Source organism: Rhinolophus sinicus, linkage group LG09 (genome assembly GCF_036562045.2).
Source record: "Rhinolophus sinicus isolate RSC01 linkage group LG09, ASM3656204v1, whole genome shotgun sequence".
In the NCBI taxonomy this organism is placed as follows: Eukaryota; Metazoa; Chordata; class Mammalia; order Chiroptera; family Rhinolophidae; genus Rhinolophus; species Rhinolophus sinicus.
The window spans coordinates 112121598-112145239 of record NC_133758.1 but is presented as its reverse complement, the minus strand read 5'-3'; the positions used below and the strand labels follow the sequence as shown (position 1 = coordinate 112145239).

The 23642-nt window shown below is 41.0% G+C and overlaps 1 protein-coding gene across 2 annotated transcripts in view; it reads left to right on the top strand.

Moving 5' to 3' along the window:
* The window catches only part of DOCK4 (dedicator of cytokinesis 4), a 364976-nt gene that overhangs the window by 266784 nt on the left and 74550 nt on the right, over positions 1-23642 (top strand). For both annotated transcript variants that reach the window (XM_074341023.1, XM_074341022.1), the window contains exons 24-26: positions 3805-3932; positions 6113-6247; positions 15414-15512. In XM_074341023.1, coding sequence (XP_074197124.1) covers positions 3805-3932; positions 6113-6247; positions 15414-15512 — 362 coding nt within the window. The remainder of the gene's footprint in view (positions 1-3804; positions 3933-6112; positions 6248-15413; positions 15513-23642) is intronic.

The window sequence follows — 23642 nt, the reverse complement described above, 5'->3', positions numbered from 1 at the left end:
TATTACCCTTGATGTCCTGAATGTCATCAAAATGTCTTCCTTTCAATATTTCCTTTATCTTCAGGTAAAGAAAGAAGTCACTGGGGGCCAGATCAGGTGAATAGGAAGGGTGTTCCAATACAGTTATTTGTTTACTGGCTAAAAACTCCCTCACAGACAGTGTCATGTGAGCTGGTGCACTGTCGTGATGCAAGAGCCATGAATTGTTGTCAGGTCGTCTAACGTTTTCACGCAGCCTTTTCAGCACTTCTAAATAGTAAACTTGGTTAACTGTTTGTCCAGTTGGTACAAATTCATAATGAATCATCCTTCTGATATTACAAAGGTTAGCAACATCGTTACAAGTTTGTGAACTTAATTGTCCAACCTCGTAGGTAAAGGTACACATTTCACTAATGCCCTTTATCAATTTAAGGAAATTACCTTCTATTCTTAGCTTCTTAACAGTTTTTATCATGAATGGATACTGAATTTTGCACATTTTTTCTACATCAACCGTTAACACCACAAATTGCATTGATCGATTGACTTTTAAATATTAAACTTTACATTCCCAGGATAAACCCTATTTAGTGATAGTTTTATATATATCAGACCAGATTGATTTTGATAAAAATTTATAAGGATTTTTGCATCTATATTGATGAGAGAGATCAATCGGTAGTTTTTTGGTTTTTTTTACCTTGTAATGTCTTTGCCTAATTTTGGCATCAGTAATGCTTACTTCATAAAATGAGTTAGTTGTAGTCTCTGTTTATTTTATTTACTGGGAGGATTCACGTAGACTTGTTCACGTCTGGGCCTGGAATTTTCCTTGTAGGTTTTTAACAAGTTCAATTTCTTTAATCGCTATAGTGTTATTTAGGTTGTCCATTTTTCTCAAATGAGTCAAATGGATTATAACTTATGCAAACTGTAAGTCACATGGATTTTTATAAACCAAGAATAAGCCATCTGAATTATGGCACAGATGACATCTTTTAGAAAACCAAGCAGAGCAGGGAGGCGCTAGGCCATTCGCAAAGGGGGCACATCCACAAGTAATATGTTCATTTTGGGCATGTGATAGTAATTTGTTCTCCCGACATTCTGTAGTACAATCAACACGCAGGGCAAGAGAGCATAATTACTCGTACTTTTTCAAAAGATTGCAATATATACTGCATGAGTCAATTTTTAGAATACTTGTCACCTTACTATTTCAATACTTAATGACACATTAGGGATCGATAGGAACTTCCAGTTATTGACACATGTATAGTTAAAATGCATTATTCGTGGATTCACTTACTCGCTGCAATTTATTTGTAACCCCAAAATTAACACTAGTGGCACTTTGCGTTCATTCATGGACAGGCTCAGAGTGGTAGAAAATGTGAGTTGTGGGATGTACACGTTCCCAGCTGAGCCAGACCAGACAGCCCTCTGCCGCCTTCATGTGCGCCCACACACAGAGGTGACTGGGCTGGGGTGCCAGGCAGTGCAATGCAGGGCAGGAAGCTCCAGCTCTGGGGCCAGTTGATGAACCCCAACTCTGGCCCCTGTTAGGGAAATTCACTTAATGCATCTGAACCCCTTTTCTCTTTTGTAGAGAATGTAGACTCTCCCTGGATGGGTTGTTTTGTAATATAAGATTGTAGTCTGTGTGAGATATGGACAGGTGGATATATTTCCCCCAGGAGAAGTGATTCAGCAGTCACCCTTTCATTGTTCCCAGCAACCGTTTAGAACTTAACTACCATGGATAATACGAAGCAACTCTTCCCCTGGGGAGAGTATATGAATGTGATTTGCAGATGTTAAACCTTGCTTTTTGGATAAAACTCTTCTGGTCATGGAGGAACATTTATGCGTTGCTGGAATCGATGTGCTAAAGTTTTGAAAAGGGTTTGCAGCGGTCGTCAGTACAGGAATTTTTTGTAAGCTCACAGTGTAGAAGAATGGGAGAGGAGCTGGCGACACATGACAGGTGAACAGTTTGCACAAAGATGAGTGACAGCTGATGGCAGACAAGAGACGTCTGCAAAGCCAGGCGTGTTGGGATGGGCTGGCGCCCAGGAGACAACTACTTCACACCACAGAACCGCAGATACTCAGGGCGGCCTCAGAAAGGAGCAGGAATGGAAAATACCAGGTATCTCTGAAGAGTAAGCGTGCTAGATATATGAGAATTGGTTATAAGAGCTTTAGAAGGAATAGTTAGCACCCCGCCCCTCCCTGCTCCAACCCCATCCTCTATTTCAGAAAAAAGGGGACGTTTACTCTGTGGAGAAAGAGACTGAGATATGCGTGATTGCAGGAGAAACAGACCCTGTTAAAGGAGGGGTGAGGTTTCCCTCTATAAACAGCCTCCCCATTAAATGGAGAGGCCTCCCCAGCCATTTCCTTTCTTGTTCAAGTTACTAAAAGATGGTGGGTTTGTGCTCCCGAGACAGGAGATTGGCAGTTTCCTCCAGAGAGAGGACATCTGACTCTGAAATTTGGGGGTCCTCAGGTGATACATCTGGGCGCCTCTCATCCCTGCAGGGGAGCTTCACTGGCCCAGATGCTTGCCTAGGCATGCAGTTGTTTTATCTTCGCAGTCAGCATTTTAGTGCCTCCCTGGTAAAGAGGACTAGACAATGAAAGATGGCCAGATACTGGAGAGAAAGCCTGTCATGGGAGAGGCACAGGCCACACTGAAGAAACAAACAAAGAAGAACTTGAAAGAAAAAGATAATTCAGTGAGAAAATAAAACAAGCACATCCGAAAAGAGCCTCTGATTTCCCCAGAGAGACAGGTAGTGCACCCATAAAACAAGAATGGGAAGGTAGGAAAAGAGATCATTCAAAGAAAGAAATAGGAATGGCTGCGTCATGAAAAAGCAACACCTCTGGTCTGAAAATTATGAATTTCATGATGGCAGCAACAGAGCATTAAACCAAGTCGGGCCCTTCTGCACAGAGCAGCCTATGTGACTGCACAGGTGACAGGTCCAGGACACTGGCCTCGGAAGGGAGAGAGAACTCTTGGAGATTAAATATACGGTAGCATAAACAAGAAAACTGCCTACGAAGCTTGGAGGACAAAGTAAGGAAGTTGCCCAGAAAGTTGGACAAAAAGATTAAAAATACATATTTGAGAAAAGTAGAAGACAGTTTAAGAGATTCATGATGTGATTGGAGTCAAAGTTCTGGACACAGGACAGAAGAAACTAAAAGGAAAGGAAATAATCACAGAAACAATTCTAGGCAAGTTCCCAGAGCTGACGGACATGAATTTATAGATTGAAAGGCCAAGACAAGGAACATAATCACGAAATTTTGAATTACCGGGAATAAATCCCTGAAAGCTTTCAGAGAGAAAACAAAAATCTAACCATGCATGGAGGGCTGGACATCAGAATGGCCACAAACCCCAGGGGGTAATTTTGGAAGAAATTGCGATGTAACTCTAGAAAGGCTGGGGTGGGGGTAGGGCAGCAAAGGGAGTAAAATAAACTAAATCTGGTTTGTAGTGGGAAGTCAGCAGATGGTCTATCTCAGGAAAAACTCAGGCAGCAGCACGAGAAGCATGCCCTCTGGCTGTCTGGAGGTAAAACAAACAAGAAGGATGATTTCCGTAAGAGACTCAGAGGGTCTAGGAGGCTGCAATCTGGGCCGGGGAAAGGAGCGAGTGGTTTTCAGTGTCACCTGTGTAGAACGCGTGCCTTCTTAGCTGCTTGTGTCAGTAAGTCAACGGTCTGTGTGGGAGCGGGGGGCTGGGGGCTTGTTGGCGGTTGGCGGCGCTGGACGATGTGCCACTGACGCTGCGTCTCCCTGCAGATTCCAGGTACATCCTCTTACCTGTCGTGCTGCATCACCTGCACATGCACCTGCAGGAGCAGAAGGACCTGGTCATGTGCGCACGGATCCTGAGCAATGTGTTTTGTCTCATCAAGAAAAACAGCTCGGTAAGTCTATGCAGGTCGATGTGTGGCGCTCCCGTCCGATGGCTTCCAAACGTTTAATGTCTTCTAAGAAGCCACACTGAAGAGTCACCCCCTGAGATGCTCACTTTTATTTCCAGCTGGGCTGGGCTTCTTGCTTTTCCTCTGAAGGAATGTCGTTTAACCTTGTGGGATCGCTGTAACCCCAAATGACCTGGGTTTTCCAAACTAGTACTTCAGGAGAGAACTGAATGGCCAGTTAGAAAAATCAGAATGCTCAACGCCTCCCACATGTGTCTTTAACCTTGATCTGATGAAGGCTCTGTAGCAAGAATAAATGACTGCTTGCAGGGCGACGTCTTTGGGGGCTGCTCTATGAAGGGCTGCGTGATGACAATGCTCAGAGCTTGGGCCCTTGGGCCTGGTCCCGTGGGGATTGTGACAGCCGATGAAAGTCCTGGGATCCTGGGGTACCTTGCACCACAATCATTACTTGGTCCCAACAGTCATTAACATGCTATGGCTCTGGGAATTCTGGGCAAGTGCCTGATTCTGGAGGCAGTCCGAGGCCTTAGAGCAGGGGTGTCCAAACTGCGGCCCGCGATCCATTGTTAATTGGCCCGCAGCAAATTCCAAAAGTATATTTAGTTTACTTAAATAAACCAGGTGAGGCAATACGTACTTCATTTCGAGTGAGTGGCCCGGCTGTTTGTGTATTTTACCGCATATGGCCCTTGGTGAAAAACGTTGAAAAAAGTTTGGACACCCCTGCCTTAGAGGTTGCGGCACAAATAGAGAAAAACCACACGCTGGCTTGTAAGTGGGACAACGCCAGTGTTCATATCCATGGCTCGGGGTATGAGGGGAAGGCTACGTGTGAAGATGTCCCACTCTAGCTCTGCCAGTCTGCAGCTGTTAATCCAGCGTTATGCTTTCCCGTCCCAGCTTCTGCAAAGCAGAGATGGGCCGCGAGTGCTGAGACCTCTGTTTCTTAGCCTTTGTGTCACTGCCATGCTATGGTTTCTTCATTTTTGTCATGCTGATGATTGCCATCTGAAGAGCTCTGCAGGGGCTGAAGCAGAAGGTGGAGATAAGGCCCCAGTACTCTGGGAACAGAGGTAGCACTTGAGAGAAAAGACCAGAAGCTCTGTGTCCAAAAGTCTAAGAAGAGAGACCTGCATGGGAGGGAGGATGGATTTGTATGCATCCCTGTGAGCCAAACGTGAAGTGAGACAGTCACTACAGGAAACTGAAAACAGATCTCAGTGGTAGTGGAAGCGGCTTATTTTATTTGTTCTGTTTCAATATGGAAGTTGCATTCAGTGTTTGGACTTAATCTGAATTCAGAGTAGATAGAAACTGCTCTGGGGAGGAAATCTTGGTAATTTTCTTACAAGTGTAAGGAAATTTATCGTAAAATTCTAGTCTAAAAGCTCTTTCAAACTCACACTTTCCAAACGTTTTCTTTGCAAAGTCTGTCTCCTTGGTAGAGAGCATTTGTACAGAGTTTCATCTCGGGCCGGTGTGAGAATAGAGTCAGCATAGCATTCCAGGCTTCTCGCTCCAGCCCTGGGGGCTTGTACAGTGTTCATTTTGTTTTAGGAAAGTGTCCCCACTGTGGCCAGCGGTCCAGTCTGTAGCTAATGGTATTCCCTAGAATGAATGGTTTTGCTGACCTTTACATGTAGGATTCTTTAAAAAAAAATAAAAAAATCATTTGTACAGGAATAGTCATTTGCTCTTAAAATAGAGTGTAGGAACATGACCTCTGCAACTCAAGTGATGGGATGATAAGAACAATCTGAGATCCTAAAATCATGGACATTTAGAACCAGGAGGCCTTTCAGTGAGGAATCAGCCCTGAAGGGCAAATGGTTGCCCAAGGTCACGTGCCCCGTTAGTTAGTGCTGGTGCTCTGCATTCGTCTGGGGTGCTTCCCAGGATGTCACCCCACCATTTTCCTTGTATCTCGGGTCCCAGTGCACAGCTAGGTTGGGTACTCTTGGGTAAGCTGTTCCCTTCTCATGCCTTTGTTGTCTGTAGGTCATTTACTAGGGTGACCGAGGTGACGCCCAGGTCTGTCAAAGCTCTCGAATTCTCTGACTCTTTGATCCTCTATTTGGAAATGTGTGTTTTCCGTTACAGAGAGATTAATATGCCTTTGCAGGCATGGCTTTCTGAACACTTTCTTTTTTTCTCCTAAGGAAAAATCCGTGTTGGAGGAAATAGACGTGATAGTGGCCAGTCTGCTCGACATCTTGCTGAGGACAATACTGGAGGTCACCAGTCGACCTCAGCCATCTGGCTCTGCCATGCGGCTCCAGTTCCAGGACGTCACTGTAAGATCATAAAGGAAATGGCACGTGGGACAGAGCAGGGTGGTGCTTGATAGAGCGTCAGTCACTCTGAGGGTGGGAAACCTGGCCTTGGGAGGGTGACCTGTGTGCAGCTCAGATACAGAGAGTTCCCTTCATGTTAGCCGGGAACAAGGATGAGGGCATCTCTCTATGGAAAAATCTCAGATTAAGACGTTTAATTTCAGAGAGTGGATTTTATATTAGCTCTCACGTTTTCCTGTGATCTACATCCCCAGTCATCCTGGTAACTTTTCATTCTGTTTTCATCCATTGAATTGCTTGAGGAAGTGAGAACAGTGAAATAGAGCAATAGGAGTCAGGGTCCTGAGTTCTAATTCTGAATTTTTCTCTATGACTAGTAAGGATCTGAATTTGGGGGTTGGGGGGGACTCTCAGTTTTTTCAATTATGAAATGAGAAGGTTTAGCTTTGTAATTGCTAAGGTGCTTTCAAGCTCAACTATTTTGTGAGTCTAATATAACATGATTTATATAAAATATTAAGAAATAACATATCTGATCGTATATGTATATATTAGTGTGTGTATGTTTGTAGAGAGAGAGATATATGTGTGGATGGATGAATGGATGGATGGATGGATGGATGGATGGATGGATGGATGGATGGATGGATGGTTTTCCAGGTAAAACTCACATTCAGTTGACCAAAAATGTTTTGTTTTTTTTGTTTTTTAGAAAGTCTAATTAAAAGTATTCTTCCAAATATCATTTTCAGAAATGTCACTAGATGCTATAGTTTTCGTATGCAGATTACTTAGTAAAATACCAGCTTTTTGCCATTATTTGTACTAAGAGTGCACTATAGAATCCCTATTTTAAGAGCAATTGCCTAGACACTTATAACAAAAGAGTTTTTGTTTTCACTTAAAAAAGTTAAAATTCACCCTGGCTCTCCTGCCAAGGTTGACTGTCTCTGGATGGTCATCTTGTGTTGAACTTTATTTCTCTGCTTTCAGAGCTGAGGGAATCAAGCTCTGGGTTTGGAAAGTAAAGTTAAACTCTTTCTTTTAACAAACTAAAATTCAATAGTATGGAAAAACTTCCTAATATGTGTAATAACTGTGCATTTAAAGAAAGGAAGGTCGAGCAGTTCGTTTCTTGTGGTCGGCTGGATGCCATGTGCAATACGGCACCTGACTCACAGGCGGCTTGCGATGCTCCTGGAGTTCATTATGAGTTGGAAGGTGTGGCTTTTTTGACTTAAAGTGGGTTTTTTTTCCTTCCTACTTTTTGTAATTCAACTTTTTATTTTACAATAATTGTAGAGTCACCTGCATTTGTAAAAACTAGTATCAAGATACAGAGTATTTCCTTTGCCCCAAGCATCCCTCATGTCGCCCTTTGATCTCCAAATCCACTTCATCTCCACCTCCTTCTTAACCCGGCAGCCCCAAATCTGGGTTCCATTTTTTATAATTTTGTCATTTCAAGAATGTTGTGTCAATGGGCTCTTACAGTATGTAACCTTTTGTACTTGGCCTTTGTTTTTTTTTCCTCAGGTGCTTCTCTGCAGATTCATCCAGATTAGTCTGTGTACATAGAGTGTTTTCCTTTTCACTGCCCCACAGTTTCCTTGGTGAGGAAGTACCAGTGTTTAGCCATCACCCAGTGAAGGCTCTTTGAGCTGTTTCCAGATTTGGAATAGCACTAACAAAATGTATTACTGCGATAGACATTTGCGTGCAAGTTGAGCATTAGTCTTCGTTTCTCTAGGATAAATTCCCAGGAGTATGGTTGCTGGATTCTATGGTAATTGCTTGTGTTGTTTTTCAAGAAATTGCCAAATTGTTTTCCATAGTGGCTGTATCATTTTACATCTCACACATACAGTATTTAATGATCCGATTTCTCAACACCCTCATCAGCATTTGTTGCTGTCACTTTTGGGAGGGGGGCCAGGGGGCAGCATTCAAATAGGTAGGTAGTGATAATTATTGTGGTTTTACTTTGCATTTCCCTAATGGCTAATGAGGCTGAACATCTTTTCACATATGTATCTGCCATTTATATCTCCTCCTCAGTAGAATATCTCTTCATGTAGTTTTCCTACTTTCTAATTGAATTACTTTTTACTGATGGATTTTAAGAATTCTTTATATATTCTAGATACTTGTCCTTTATTAATTATGTGGTTTACAAATCTTTTCTCCACTCTGTGGCTTGGTTTTTCATCCTTTTAACAGGGTCTTTTGTAAAGCCAAAGTTTTTTATTCTGACGAGGTCTTTTATGGATCACGTTTTTGTCGAAGAACTCTTTTTGTCTAGCCCGATATCCTGACAGTATCTCCGAGTTTTTCTTCCCCCCTTCAAGTATTATAGTTGTATGTTTTACCTTTAAGTCCATGAAGCATTGTGGCTCATCTTTCATTCTGTGTCCAATAATTCTAGCACCTCTGTCATCTCAGTGTTGACATCTGTATTGCCTTTTCCATTGAATATGAGACCTTCCTGGTTCATTCTTGGAGGAGTGCTTTTTCCATTGAAATCTGGACCCTTTGTATTGTAAGACTCTGAATATTATCTACTCCTTCTGTTTTAGCTGGCTTTGTGTGACCCCACATGGTCCGGGCAGGGGGAGGGGCCAAGTCGGTGCAGCCAATGGGGAAGGAGCCCAGGCTCCCACATCGTCCTCGCTGACACTGACCGTTGGGCGTGAAGGTTCCTGCTCTCTGCTTGGCTTTCACTCTGCAGAGAGCTTGGGGTACCTCATCACAGCCTCGTGAGGGACAAAGTCTGGGCTCCTTACCTGGCCTTTGCAGGTGTGGGTAGGGCCAGTTTTTTGTGGTGTGCAGCTGGAACAGAGCATGTATTGTTAAAAGTTTAGTCTTGCTGAATTGCCCCTTCCTGGCTCATTGGTCAAAGAGAGTGGGCTTTTGTTGAGATTTTTGTTAGTCACCATCATTGGTGTTTCAGGGTGTCCAGCTTCTTAATTTCCAGGTGTGAGATATCCGAGCACAAAAGAAAACACAGAAGAGTCAAACCACGTCCTTCTCATCCCAAGGTCCCCAGCCGGTCTGCTCTCGTCTCTCTGCCTTTCACACTCATCTTCTGTCTGTTTTCTGTACAACACTGAGGGGTTTTCGCTGTACTTAGCAGGAGGAATAGGGATACGTGTATCCACTCCATCTTCCCAAATGCAGAAGAAAGTTTCCGTCATCATGGTTTTGATGGTAGCATTTTAACTGCTTCCTGGTAATACAGCGCTAACATAGTTCTAACGTTATAATGGTCCAGCGAACAGAACCATAGCAAACGCTGCATGTGGTTAAAGACCGCCTGGGATCAAAGGCGAGAACAGTTTTTCAGACTGCCTCGTGGCCACACATGGGGTTGTCATGTGCCCAATTTCTCTGGGGTCTGCATGGCCTCTAAGCCTTCAAAATGTACTAAGCAGTGTAAATGAAGAGACCTGAGAAGGCAGTGAGTCAGGTCTGTGGCTGGATTTGGGGTCGGGCAGGGAGGGTTCTGGTCCAGTGTTCTAAATTTTAGGGAAATCACTTATAGAGAAAACTTCCCCTGCGTAGGTAGCTCTATTGGGCCCTTTGATGTGTGAAAAAGCAACTCTGTCAGGGTATGTGAGATGAAATCTGGTAGGAAACACACTTAAATTATTTGGCACCTTTGTTTTTGTGCCTTGAGACATTTTTTGACAGTATTCAGGCAGACCTGGTTTGAAACCTCTCTGCTACTTGGGCAAGTTGCCCAATTTCCCTAAGCTAGTGCTTCTTTGGCTTTGAAATAGAGAAAATCATTGTAGTAACCTCAAAGTTTGTATGAGGATTTCATCACATCTGTAAAAATGTGGAAACAATATCAGTACATTTCAGCCACGAGCAATGTGGTAGCAACAACAGTCACGGGAATATTATTGTTACTGCAGAAGGAATCATTCTATTGCTGTTGTTATAACTAATTCTATGGTGAGAAATATTCTCTGGTCATTGACGAGGTCAGTTCTCGGTGGTCACTGAAGACCGGTCATATTTCTTCGTCATGCTCTCACAGCGAGCTGGCTGTCTGACTATGAACTGTTTACGTGTGGTCCTACCTACACGGAACGCAGCACAGTCTTTACAGAAAAAGGGCCCCCAGGAAGCGGATGTGCTGTGGGTAAAAGCGGTTGCCACAGCATGTACTTAGTTCTCTCTAAGTAGCACGCTGTCATCCTGCCTCCCCGTGACACCAACGGGAGGAGTGCTTCCACTGTACCCCAATCCCAAATAACACCAGCCTTCTTTTTCCTATTTATAAGGCTTGTACTTTTTGTTCTTCTACCAACTGTTCTTTGAACTTTAAAGTGCTCTCTCTAGCTGGAGAATAATAATAATAATAATAAAGCATCATTGTAATTGTTCCTTTCAAAAATCTCGTACATGGAAGCAGATTTTTATAAAGTAGCATATATGGCCATTTGTTCAGACCCTCAACTAATTGACTCCGGAGGTCTTTACAATTTATAAATGTTTCTCTGCTTCACACTTAATTCTGTTAAGTACCGTATATACTGCAGACAGCAGAGCTCAGCCTAGGCCCTGTCTGAGACACATACTTTGTCAGCTCATCTGAAGGTTGCGTACACTATGAGCCTGTGGTTCTGGAAGGGAAAAGAATGCAGGAGAATTCTGTAAGAAATTTCTTGCAATATTGTGTGTAGGTATAATAGAGGTTTCTTGAAGACTGTTTTATAGTCATCTAATATTAGCTCACAGTTATTGATAGAAATGCCCATTATACTCAACCTATACGTAAAATGGATGCCAGCCACTGAAACATATAGTGTTTTAAAGACAATTTGTATGTAAAAATTCCCACATTAAAAGTAAATGAATACTGGCCAACAATATATTTGTTTTTAACTGTTGTGTGTACAGGGGTGTCAAAACTGCGGCCCACAGGCCAACTGCGGTCTGCAATCCATTGTTAATTGGCCCACAGCAAATTCCAAAAATATGTTTAGTTTACTTAAATAAACCAGGTGAGGCAATACTTACTTCACCTTGAGTGAGTGGCCCGGCTGTTTGTGTATTTTACAGCATATGGCCCTTGGTGAAAAACGTTGAAAAAAGTTTGGACTCCCCTGGTGTAGGGTTTTCATATAGACACTTTAAATTTCTTAAAAACAAAGAAAATTACATTATGGGTGAAAACTGTGTCAGTAAAATATTGGATGTCTAGGTCTCTTAACAGCGTTAATGTGCTTGGAGTTCCTAAATAGATGTAGTGAATAAATAAGATGACATTGTAGCAGAGTAGATGTTGGGATTGACAACACGTCATAAATAAGCCCAGACTAGATATCAGGATGATAAATTGTTTGCAATGGGCCTAATCCAGATGTGAGAGATGGAAATAGTTAGTAGCCTGAATTCAAAGAGGTGTTTTCCTAGGTACATTGATTGTGAAGACTTAATGAAAGTCTATTCATTTTTGAATAATTTTCCTCATTATTACAAATAATATGTCATTCTTCCAACTTCAAAGTGTTTCACTGTTCACAAGATGGTATGTTGAAATAAATATTTTAAGAATATTAATAGTGGCTATGTCAGGACCAAAAAAAAATAAGAGATGAAAAATTGAATGGGTTTCTACCAACTAGATTTGCATTTTTAATTTCAGACATTATAGAGAGGTTAAAAAGTGCAGACATTGGTTATCAACTGATGGGTCCTTATATGCCTATTTATATTTGAAATATAACTCCAAAACTCAGGTATATTTTCTGTATAAAATCATATCAGTCTGAACAGTAGGAAGAAGTGCCAGAGATACCAGGGTTCACATCCAAGTTTCACCATTTTCTAACTATGGAAATGGGATAGAGATCTTCACCTTAACAGATCTTACTGTAAGGTGAAGCTACTCGTGTCCACCCAGCAAGGCTCTAGTGAGGAATGCACTGCATAATTATTTTAAATTTAAAATTCTGATTGTTCATTTCCAGGATGTAGGAAATTAATTTTTGCCCATTGATCTTGTATTCTGGGACATTGATTAACTCACGTAGGTAGTTTTAAAACTCATTGTAGATTCCATAGCATTATCTGTGTACACAAATATGTTGTTTGTGATTAAAGGCAGTTTTCTTTTTAATTCCTTTCCAATCTCTATTTCTTTATTTTTTGTTCTTGCTTTATTGCAATGGCTAGAATCTTCAGTATAGTGTTGAATAGAAGTAGTGAAATAGTCAAGTTCTAGGATGTCCGAAAAGTCTTTATTTTGTCTTTGTTTTTGAAAGATAATTTCATTGGGTAACATTATTGGTTGATAGTTGTTCTCTTTCAGTACTCTAAAGATGTGGCTCTACTGTCTTCTAGCTTGTGTTGATTCCAGTGAGAAATCTCTCATCCTTATCTTTGTTCCTCAGTATATATCTTCTTTCTCTGACTGGTGTTAAGATTTTCTCTTTATCACTGGCTGTAAGCAGTTTTATTATTATGTGACTTGGTGTAATTTTTTTTTTTTTTTATGATTCTTGTTCTTAGGGTTTGTTGAAATTCTTTGATACATAGGTTTATAGGTTTAAAAGAATCTGAGATTGTTTTCCCTTATTTATTAAATACTTTTTCTTCCCCCTCCTACTCTTTGAGATCTCTAATTACACATAATATTCTGCTATTTGAATTTGTCCTACAGTTCACTAATGCTTGTTTTCTTTTCTTTTAGTTTTATTCTGTTTTATTTTGGAGAATTTCTATTACCCTGTCTTCAAGTTCAGTAATCTTGTTTTCTACATTGTCTAATCTGTCATTAGTCCAATTCAATGAATCTTCATCTCACACAAAATAGTCTTCATCTCTGGAAGTTCAGTTTGGGTTCTTTTGATGTCTTTCATGTCTCTAAATAACATGTTAAATTTTTCCTCTACCTTTCTCAATATGTAGGATACAGTCATGATAGATATTTTAATGTCTTTGACTGCTAATTCTATTATCTGTGCCATTTCTGGGTCTGTTTCTATTGATTAATTGTTTTTTCTTCTCATTAATATCATCATTTTCCTCTATTTGTATGCCTGGTGATTTCTTATTGAATGCCAGACGTGAATTTTACCTTATTGGGAGCTGGATTTTTGTTGTTGTTGTTTTCTCTGACTTTTTATTTTCTTTCTTTTGCAAAGTTTATATTAAAATTACTAGAAGCCATACAAATGGAAATAGTACACAGCAAGGATTTTTTTCCCCCACACTAACCTACTAATTCATAGATCTCAAGTTCCAATTCATAAGCCGAATCCATAATAGCATAATGATAGAAGAGTCAGTTTTCTGTCAGGGAGCTGGATTTTTTTTTTTCCTTCTAAAAATATCTTTGAGCTTTGCTGTGGAATGAGGTTAAAAGGTTAAATTTCTTGGGAACTGTTTGTTTCAAGTCTTGCTTATGAATTTTCTTAGGTAGGGATCAGAGCGGCATTTATTCTTGGAGTAATTCTTTCCCACTACAAAGGAAAGATCCTTTTAGTACTCTAACTAATGCCCTATTAATAGGGATGTTTTTCCAGTCAGGCTGGTGAGAAAAGGCACTATTCGCAGTCCTCGGTGAGCACCAGATACTGTTATACTGTTGCCTCAATTCTTTTGGGTAGTTTTTTCCTTGCTTTGGGTTGTTTCCTTACACATATGCACTAAAATATTAATAATTAATAGTGCCCTTAAATTTTCTATTTCTTGTGTTAAGTGTCAAGGGTTCCTTTATTCATTAATAAATATGTGGAGACGAGAGGATATTTCTCTAAGAAACTGGTTTGTTTCTTAACTATTTGCCCTATTATTAGGTTGGTGCAAAAGTAATTGTGGTTTCAAAGGTTAAAAATAATTGCAAAAACTGCAGTTATTTTGGCACCAACCTAATAATTCTGCAGGAACAATTATTTGTCATACCTGTGTGTTACAAGTGGTTAGCCATGTGCAAGGAGCCAGCCTATGTCTGTCTACCCTCCCACGACCATTAAGTAGCATCCTTGGGTCTGGCTTGGCAGCTGATGGGGATACACTTGACTCTCCAGACTTAGCTGCCGCTGAGGAAAAATACCACTTCTCAGGGCTTTTAGTCTCTAATTTTATGTGTGAGCCTATAGTCTCCTTCCCTGTAAATGCAAAGAAACCGATTCCCAATTAAACTGCATTTCTGCAAATTTACAGTTACCACTGATGGCTTTCCCTGTTGTGCTTATATTGTTTTAAATGTGGTTAAAATCCTTTAGCTGTGATTACAACTGTTTAAATGTGATTAGAAGCTGATAAATTCTTTGCTGAGCCAAACTGGTTGCATTGAAAACAAATATTTTAAATTAGAAATGCATTGGGAAATGCAAGTGATAGCAATTTTACAGGTCTTCAAATTTATGATGCTATGTACACTTTTTTCATTATTTTTAAGATTTGGGCTTTGCTGGAGTCAGTCACATAGCCCCTGAAAAAGGATTGCAATTAACTTAAACTGTTTTTAAAAGGAGATTGAAACCAACTTATGCAATATGTGGCTTTCTGTACACCTTGCGTTAGCAGGTGGGCACTGTGATGAGCTAACGAAGGTCATGTGAATTCAAAAATGGAGCACAACGTTACACGAAGAACTTTGGTCAGAAAGACCTAGGGATAAAACTCCAACTCGGCCGATTTCTACCTGTGTGACTTTGGGCAAGTGTTTTAGCCCACGGCCCCTCCCTTTTCCTTCTTTAAATGAGCATCGCACCTCCTACTTCATAGCGTTGGTATGAGGCTCAAGTGGTAATAATGAACGAAGGCACAGGAAATGCCAGGTGAATGGGTGGGGCCTCATTGCCTTCTCTCCTTTAAGTGTGTGGTGTTACTTCCCTAGAGAAAAGCTTTCATCCAAGCAAAATAATCCACCTTAAACATACCAAGGAAATGGTAATCATCTCAGAGAGAAATTTTGCTGTGTTATTATGGTTAATTTAGATTAAGAAGACTTTGCAGGGTGAGTTTGGATCAGAGTCTGTGTGTGTGTGTGTGTGTGTGTGTGTGTGTGCGCGCGCGCGCGCGTATGTGTGTGTGTTCTACTTGGGGGTAGTTCAGAGTAAGTCACTGATGTTCTTTTATGTCCTTACTAAAATATATATATATATATATACATATAAACATACTTGCCTTTTTTTGTTTTAATTAGGGGGAGTTTGTTGCTTGTCTCCTGTCCCTATTACGACAAATGACAGATAGACATTATCAACAGCTTCTTGATAGTTTCAATACAAAAGAAGAACTACGGGTAAGTGACATGAAAACATTTTTTTGGTGTATCTTTTTAGCTTCTCTTGTTGGTACTTGTCATTGTTCAGAACATTCCTTGACAATCGCTTTTCCTGTCTCCACTGAATTGTAAGCTGTTTTTTTCTCAGCTGCATCCACACATCTGCTCATCTATATTGGCTCTTTAAGACTTCTGTACTCAAGCAAAGTAATGAGCTCTTACTTTGGACAAGAATATAGGATTTAAAGCACCTACCATCAAAGTGCAATAAACCAGCAATAGTGATAGAACTAACGAGACCAAAGCACATAGCCTAACTCTGGTTCCATGCACTTGGAAATATTGCCTTCATAGAAGGTAAGGGAGCACGTAGAAATACATTAGCTGGTCTCATCCCGCTAAAGCCACAGTGAGAAGTTCTGGCTGCAACGTTCTGACCAGGGAGACAGAGTGGTAGTTGACATTCTCCATCAGCTCTAGTCTAATAAATACACTGTGCTAGTCCGACATGCTGACAGTAAATAAAAAATATTGATGCCGGGTTTATAAATATCCAATTTTTGCTGATATTTCGGGAACTTTAATGCTTCCTTTATGGTGTTCACTAAAAGCTTAGGAGTTGATTGTCCTCAGTCGGAGAAATGACCTGTCATCTGTCCTTATTTGCTTTCATTTCTTTTCCATCTCTTCAGTTTTCCAGACAACTTCATACGTAAAGCATCATAGTGGAAGGGTTGCTGCACTGCTGGGGGTGAAGTATAGGACAGTGGGCACAGACGGACTGTAATGTTGCATGATGGAAGACGTCACAGTACCTTATGGGAGATTTGTAGATTTTTTTTTAATATGCACAGTGCATAGGGGTCGCTTATCTGTGACTTTTAACTGCCTCGAGGATGTTGTATGATCTCAGAATGATCTTTCAGCTACGTTGGAGCAGTTGACAAGCCGAGTTATATGAAGTAAAGAAATAGGTTTGGGCAGATGTCGTCTGCCTAACAATCAGTTGATTGACATAAGCCCACGTCTGAAAATACCACGCTTTTCGTGCTTACATTCGTTCTTGAGTTTAGAATTAAAAGTGGATAAAAAGGTATTAGAACTTACCCACTCTACATACAGAAGTCCATGGGGTTAAAAAGGAAGATAATTGTACAGTTATTAACTTTCATCAGACTTTGGATATTTAACAAGGTTAAGGAGCCATTCGGTTTTACTTAAGAAGTCTATGACTTCCTGTTTCAAAACTTTATATAGGAAAAGGCTGTATATTTTCATAGAATCTGGGAATAAAGAAATAACAGCAAAGGATAAATTGGAAAACATGAGTAATTGAATCTCGGTATTGAATTTTGTGCTTTAATATTCACGTGAACAACAAAGCAAATGGAAGTGATGAATAGAGTGGTTTACGTGGGCTCATTTCAGGCAGCCACACAGCTTCTCACAGGACTTATGTTTCCTTCTTCAATATTAACGGGGCCTCAGGCCAGGAAAATTGGTTAATGATATTAATGACTTCATCTGTCCTTCTGGAAGCATAGATCGAGCAATGCAGGCATACCTAGTACTCTCGGTTTTGTTATGGAACCAGGAACAGAAAGCTCAGTCCCTGTCGGATGGGAAATCAAACTGGTTTTAGGTATTAGCACCATGAGGGGCCACTGCCTGGGGTCAGCTCACTGAGCCTGAGCATCTGGGACTTGATGTCAAGTGTCATCCCAAACTCAGGATAAGAGGAAAACTCCCCATGGGACGTCTCAGCTGAGAGCTGCAAGCAGAGTATGAGTGTACTGGACATATCAGGCTGGGACATTCAGATCTCTCCACTAAAATGTCACCCAGATATCCTAACTGATAGCATGTTTGCCACTCCACCTTTATAACAGTTATTAGAAATTGGAATATTTTAGTTTATTTGTTTATGTGTATCCCCAAACCTAGCCACTAGGTCATAAGCTCCTTGATGTCGGAAACTTTGGCTGGTTCACTGCTGTCCCTTCAGATCCCAGAACACACCAAGCTCATGGCAGACATTCAAGAAACACTTGTTGACTGATAGAGTGTAGCGTGTGAGGAAGAGAATGGTGAGACGTGGGCTCTGAATGTGTGCGGACTTCGTGTGGAGGACATATGGAAGCTGGAGAGTTTTGAGAAGGGAGAAAGATGATCACGTTTGAGTTAAGAAAGCCCTGTCTGGTTGCACTATTGCAAATGGATTAGCTACGGTCAAGACGGGACACCAACCCTTTGAAGAATCGATGCTAATCTAAGCTACAGGTAACTGAGGCCTGAAACCAGTGGTCATGGTGGTAGATTGTGGGGGAGTTTAGGAGGCTGAGTTGGCAGGACCTGATGACTGGTTGTATAAAAAGGTGGAAGAGAGAGATTCGTCGAAGATGACTCCCAGGTCCTCTGACCTGGCTGGATGCTGGTCGCTGTCAGTGCCTGAGGAACCCAGTGGGTGTCGGCATATAGATGTCAGACCCAAGATAAACAGTTTCAGCCAGAGTTTGGTCACCTGAGGGACATCCCAATGGAGATGTCTTACAGACGCGGTCTGATGTTCAGGAGAGAGAGCTGGACCACATATGTGGATTCAGAAACTATCAGCCAGTGAATAATAACTGACATCGGGGGAATAAGTGAACATCAAAGAAGCGTGTGGAGTGTGAAGTTAAGGGACCTAAATCGACTCCTAAGCATGAAGGAGGAAGACGTGAACAGTGCCTGCTACGGCAAGGCCACGTCATATCATAAAAGCGTTCATTAACGTTGTCGGTGAACTTGAGCAATTTCAGTGCAGTGGTGAGGGTAGAGGCCAATGTGTCGGGGATGGAGAAATGAAAAAAAAAAAGATACAGTGGATGTACACCCTGTTTCGAGAAGAGGAGGAGACCTTGGCCACTGAAGGAGAACCTTGGATGTCAGAGAAATGTCTATGGTGGATGAGACTTAAGCATGTTTAAATATTAATGATGTGAGCTGGGGAGAGGGATAAACTGAAGACATTCTGAGGTGCTAACCCACAGGCGGAGGTCCCTGAGGAGGCAGCAGGAGGGGTCGGAATTAGCCTGGACTGGGAGGATGGTTAGCTTCCCAGTGCAAGGATGGGAGGGCAGCAGCTGGCGAGAAGGCAGGCTCCAGGCCATTGATTTTAGTAAAGGCCGATTAGTCATCTGCTTTTCATCTGTATTTTACTAGTTCAGATGACACCTTCTGACAAGTAAACTTTTCCTGTTTTCTATTTGCTTCAATGTCAAATATCCCTATTTATGCTACTGAAACCTATCATGCAAGATTTTTCAAAGATACTATTAATAGCACTGGTCCCTTGTCCCTTATCCAGAATCCTTCATACCAAATGTGTTTCAGAAATCAGAATTTTGGGGATTTCAGAAAGATAATGTGACCCATATACAGTATGCTGTGTAGCACCCCCAGTGGGGTTTGTGGTAGCAACTACAATCAAACATCTTAATTTTTCTACGGGTAAATATTCATTCTGTGTGGAACAAAGACTATAAATAGTTCAGTTTAGGTTTTGTTGCCAATGGATTGTAAAACCCAAAACCTTAGAGGACTTTGGGATTCGGGTATCATGGTAAAGGCCCTGGGAACCTCTAACAGCAAACATGTACGTAGAACTTAGCACGTGCAAGGTGCTGTCCTAAGAGGTTGATTAATAGTAACTCATTTAATCGTCAAACAAAGCCCATGAGGGAGGCACTGTTCTTTGTCACGTGTGCCGATTATTTGGTTCAACGAACATTTGTTGAGCCCCTTGGCTAGACATTCGGGTTGTCAAGATGAATAAAACAGTCTCAGTTGATGCCTTCATGTTACCACAGCGTCTGAGTCATGAAGTCATAAGTGAGTGTGCTGTGTGTACGCAGCAAGCATGTCCATGGCTAACACCTCACCCCATGCCATGGAACAGGTGCGGGGCTATGCTCCACGCAGCACCTTTTCACTGCCCGCCCCCCCCACCCCCACAATGCGGATCGATGCTGACATGATGCCCAGGGACTTGGGAGGGCGGGGAGGCTGGGAATTCTCGTAGCAGCGAGCTCTTCGCTCAGACAGCTAAGCTCTGCTTTTTCCTCACCTTCCCTAAACTTTAAACCCAAATCTTTGCTTTCTGATTGTATCACATGTCATTTGTCAACATGTTAAAAGTAATAAGTTGGTTCTAATCATGAAGTGGGAATGTCTCAGGAAGGCCAAATTAATAGAGAGGGAGAGTGATGCGGGGGTTTTTGTATCTATAATACACTTAGGTTGGAAATTGAATGAATAAGGGAACTCGCAATAAGGAAAAGTACAGCTTGAGAGAGTGGGATAAATGGAAAATTATAACTAATATAGGGATAGGACACTGAAAGTCTTACATAACCTTACTGGTTTAATGTGGTAAGTGAAACTCTACGTCCGCCTCTCCTCCGTACACGTACAGTTTAATCCTCAGCTGCTGTTAACACACAGGGCTGTGCCCTCACAGACCATTTTCTCCACTATATTCACGTGCACATTTTAATGGAATCATACTATTCATATTGTGCAATAATATGGGTTATAATTATATAGCCGCCTGTATCATGCATTCCTTTGAATCTCATTATATGATGCTGCATAATTTAATCCTTCCCCTTCTGATGGGCATTCAGGATGTTTCTGATTTTTAACATTAGAAACGATATTGCAAAACCAACCAAAAAAATATCCTGCAGCATAAATCTCTATGGACTTGTGCTCTCATTACTGTAGACGGAGTTCCCGGACGTAGAGCTGTTGGATTGTGGGGTGTGCATTTTACATCTTCAGTGATACTGACAAATTATATATTGAGATTTCCAAATTAATATTTTTTACACTTAAATCATTCATATTTTTTTATTCAGAATTAACATTTTTGTTGTTTATTCCTAATGTCACTGCTTTTTTCTTGTCAATTCAGAGAAAAGTTTGGCCCAGCAGTTCTCAGTGGTTCTCTAAATCAAAGTGAGATTGGAAAGTCTGTAGTTCTCAAGTGCCTGCTAAGACTAGCGGCGTTCTAACTCCATTCTCGCTTGAAGAACCTGGCTGTCTCCAGGGTTACTGTTGGAGTGGCTTCAGAATGGCTTTTGAACAACATGCCATTTCTTCTCCTGGGTCCTCGGGTACTTGTGTGTGAGCGGTGTGACTCACCGTGTCTCGGGCGTGCGTGGGGGCGAGGTCCTGCGGGCTGCTCCTCAGCAGGTTGAATTCTTTCTTTCTCTAGAACATGGCATTATTTTACAAGTGAACAAAAGCAAAAGCGAAGATGTGATTAGGGTTTTTTCCTCCTTCTGTAGTCAGTGATGTTTTATTATACACCCACCTTCCGGGGGCTAAAATTCTGTCCACAGCCTGTCATTTATGTATATAGAGAGCAGTGCGATCCTGTTCTTTGTTGATTAGGAATTTTCATATAGATGTGGGATCCTGCTTTAAGGTGTGAGGTTATGCACATCCTGGAAGTTACGTGCAACATTATTAGAACCTTCCATTGTCACCGCGGTACGGCCCCCGGCTTTCAAAAGTCATGTCTGATCAAGTCTCAACCCAAGTTTAGAGTCTGAGGAGTTCCCAGTACCTACGGGACCACGTCCAGTCTGTCAGGTCTTCTCTGTCCTCAGCCTGCCTTCCAGCCTCCTTGACCTCCAACCCTTTCCAAACACCTTTCACTCCAGCCGCTGAAAAGTTCTTAAATCATATATATATATATGTATATGTATATGTATATGTATATGTATATGTATATGTATATGTATATGTATATGTATATGTATATGTATATGTATATGTATATGTATAGCAGGTGCCAAAAATATATATATACCTTTTAAGAAAGGAAAACTGTATTAAAATTGCAATACTCAACACATACCGATAACAAAAGATGAATACAAGTCACGTTGACTTCTGCAATTACAAGAGGTGCTCAAAGTGGTTACCATCAGCGTCCAGACACTTCTGATTACAGTGAACTACTGCTTGAGCAACGTTGACCAAAGTGTCCACTTGTACACATTTTTTGGCACCCCTGGTGTGTATATGTGTGTGTGTGCATATATATATATGTAATTTTTAATTCCTCTGAATCTTTTTTTTTTTGTGTCTCCTCCAACACCACGTCACTTTCATTGTCTAATTTGTACCCCTATTAATCCCTTCCTTGCTTTCAACTCAAGCTATAAAATCCAGCTCAGGTATCACTTTGTTTTCTTTCTTTTTTTGTTTAACTTTTTTTTTATTACTTTCAGGTGCACAAAGCAATATAATAGTTAGACATTTGTCAATGTATCACTTTCTTACGAAGTCGTCTCAGACTGAAGCGTCACTCCCACCCCCACCCCTGCTCTGTGTTAGCAAGAAACAATGCGTTCTAATTATTTGTTTCCTTGTATTCTTGATGACTGCGGGCTCGGAGAGAGTAACGACTGTGTCACTCTGTCTTAAGTGCAGAGCCTGGAATATTAATCTTTGTGGAATGAATCAAGCCTCTTAATAGATGTCTGCCCTTTTTTAAAAAAATAAATAATTAAATGTCTGCTTGCTTCACAAGCTATTTTTTTCCCATATAATTATTTTGACTTCTAGTCTTTATTACAGAAAAAAATAGTTCTATAGCCCTCGAAGGTTGAGGGCCATTTGGGAGTTATTATTATATAAGGTACTTAAACATTTAATTTTAAGGATATGAATTTCAGTGTGATAATGATTCTTAACACCCTTGAATTGAATTTAAATCCCATGTCAAAAGTGTTACACGTTTGAAATTTGTGGCAACTTTTTAAACTAACATTTGACTATAATCTAAGTCATAAGTAAAGGAAATGTATTGTGAGAAGGCTCTGTCCCATTCATTGCTTTTGGCAGAACAAGACAACATCCTGGTCTACCTGCCTCCCGATGGTGTCTTTTTTGGATGTCTTAGCTCAAATTTCCTGATCTCAGAATTCCGCCTTCTGTGTCTCACCAATGCTGTTCCATACACCTAATTCCTGTCCTGATTTCATGGTATCATGTGCAAACACAAGACAGTTTTTTATACATTCTAGTCAGACAATCCTTATAAAATATGAATTTGGTCCCCTCGCATATCTGCATCAGACACTTCAGTGTCCCCACAAGGCTCTCAGGGTAAATTTCCCAACTGCTTACCATAGAAAGGTATGAGATTTCTTTATCTTTCTTTATCTTTATTTATTTGTCTTTGATTTGTCCCTATTTATTTGTGTCTCATTTATTTGTTTTTCTTTGGTCCCCACTTGTTTTTTTATCTCTATCATCTATCTATCTATCTATCTATCTATCTATCTATCTATCTATCTATCTATGTATCATGTATTTGTCTATGATCTGTCTATCATCTATCTACTTATCTATTTATCTATCTATCATCTATCTGTCTATCTTTTATCTATCTATCTACTTATCTCTCTATCTATGATCTCTCTCTCTCTCTCTCTCTCTATCTATCTATCTACCATCTATCTCCCTATCCCTCCATCCATCCATCATTTATCCCTGTTGATCTTTCAGCTCCTTTCTTGCCACTGACTGTGTCCGAGCAACCCTGTTCTCTGTTGCCTCTGAGGCCTGCCAGGTGCTCTTTCCTCTGCGTGGACCACCGGGCCCTCGGACTTACCCTCACTGGCGATGCATGCATAGATCTGTGTGGTTTTAGATTGTTACTGATCTCTCCCACAACAGTGTGAGCTCCATGAAGGTGAAGATCACGTCTGACTTCCTGTGCTGTGGCACGTTACAGGCCCTGCATAAATATTCTCGCATAATGAAGGAAAGGATATGTCTTACCCCACTAGGTGTCTCCAGCATATAATACAGTGCGTGGCACGTAGTAAAGCACCCAATGTATATGAGTGAATAAACGTTAGTGGCATTTCTGGAACCATAACAACTGCTCCTGCTTTCTTTTCTGTTTGAATATGGGACTTTTTTTTTTCTTTAGGAAGGGTTTCACATGAACTGCCTTACTTGAATCTCTTGCACTGATGAAAAAGTATTTCTGTAAAGTATCAGCTCCCTGATTCATTCTTTTTATTTTGAACCCTTACTTGAATAATAACCAGCAATGCAGTTTAATTACCATTTGTGTTATCT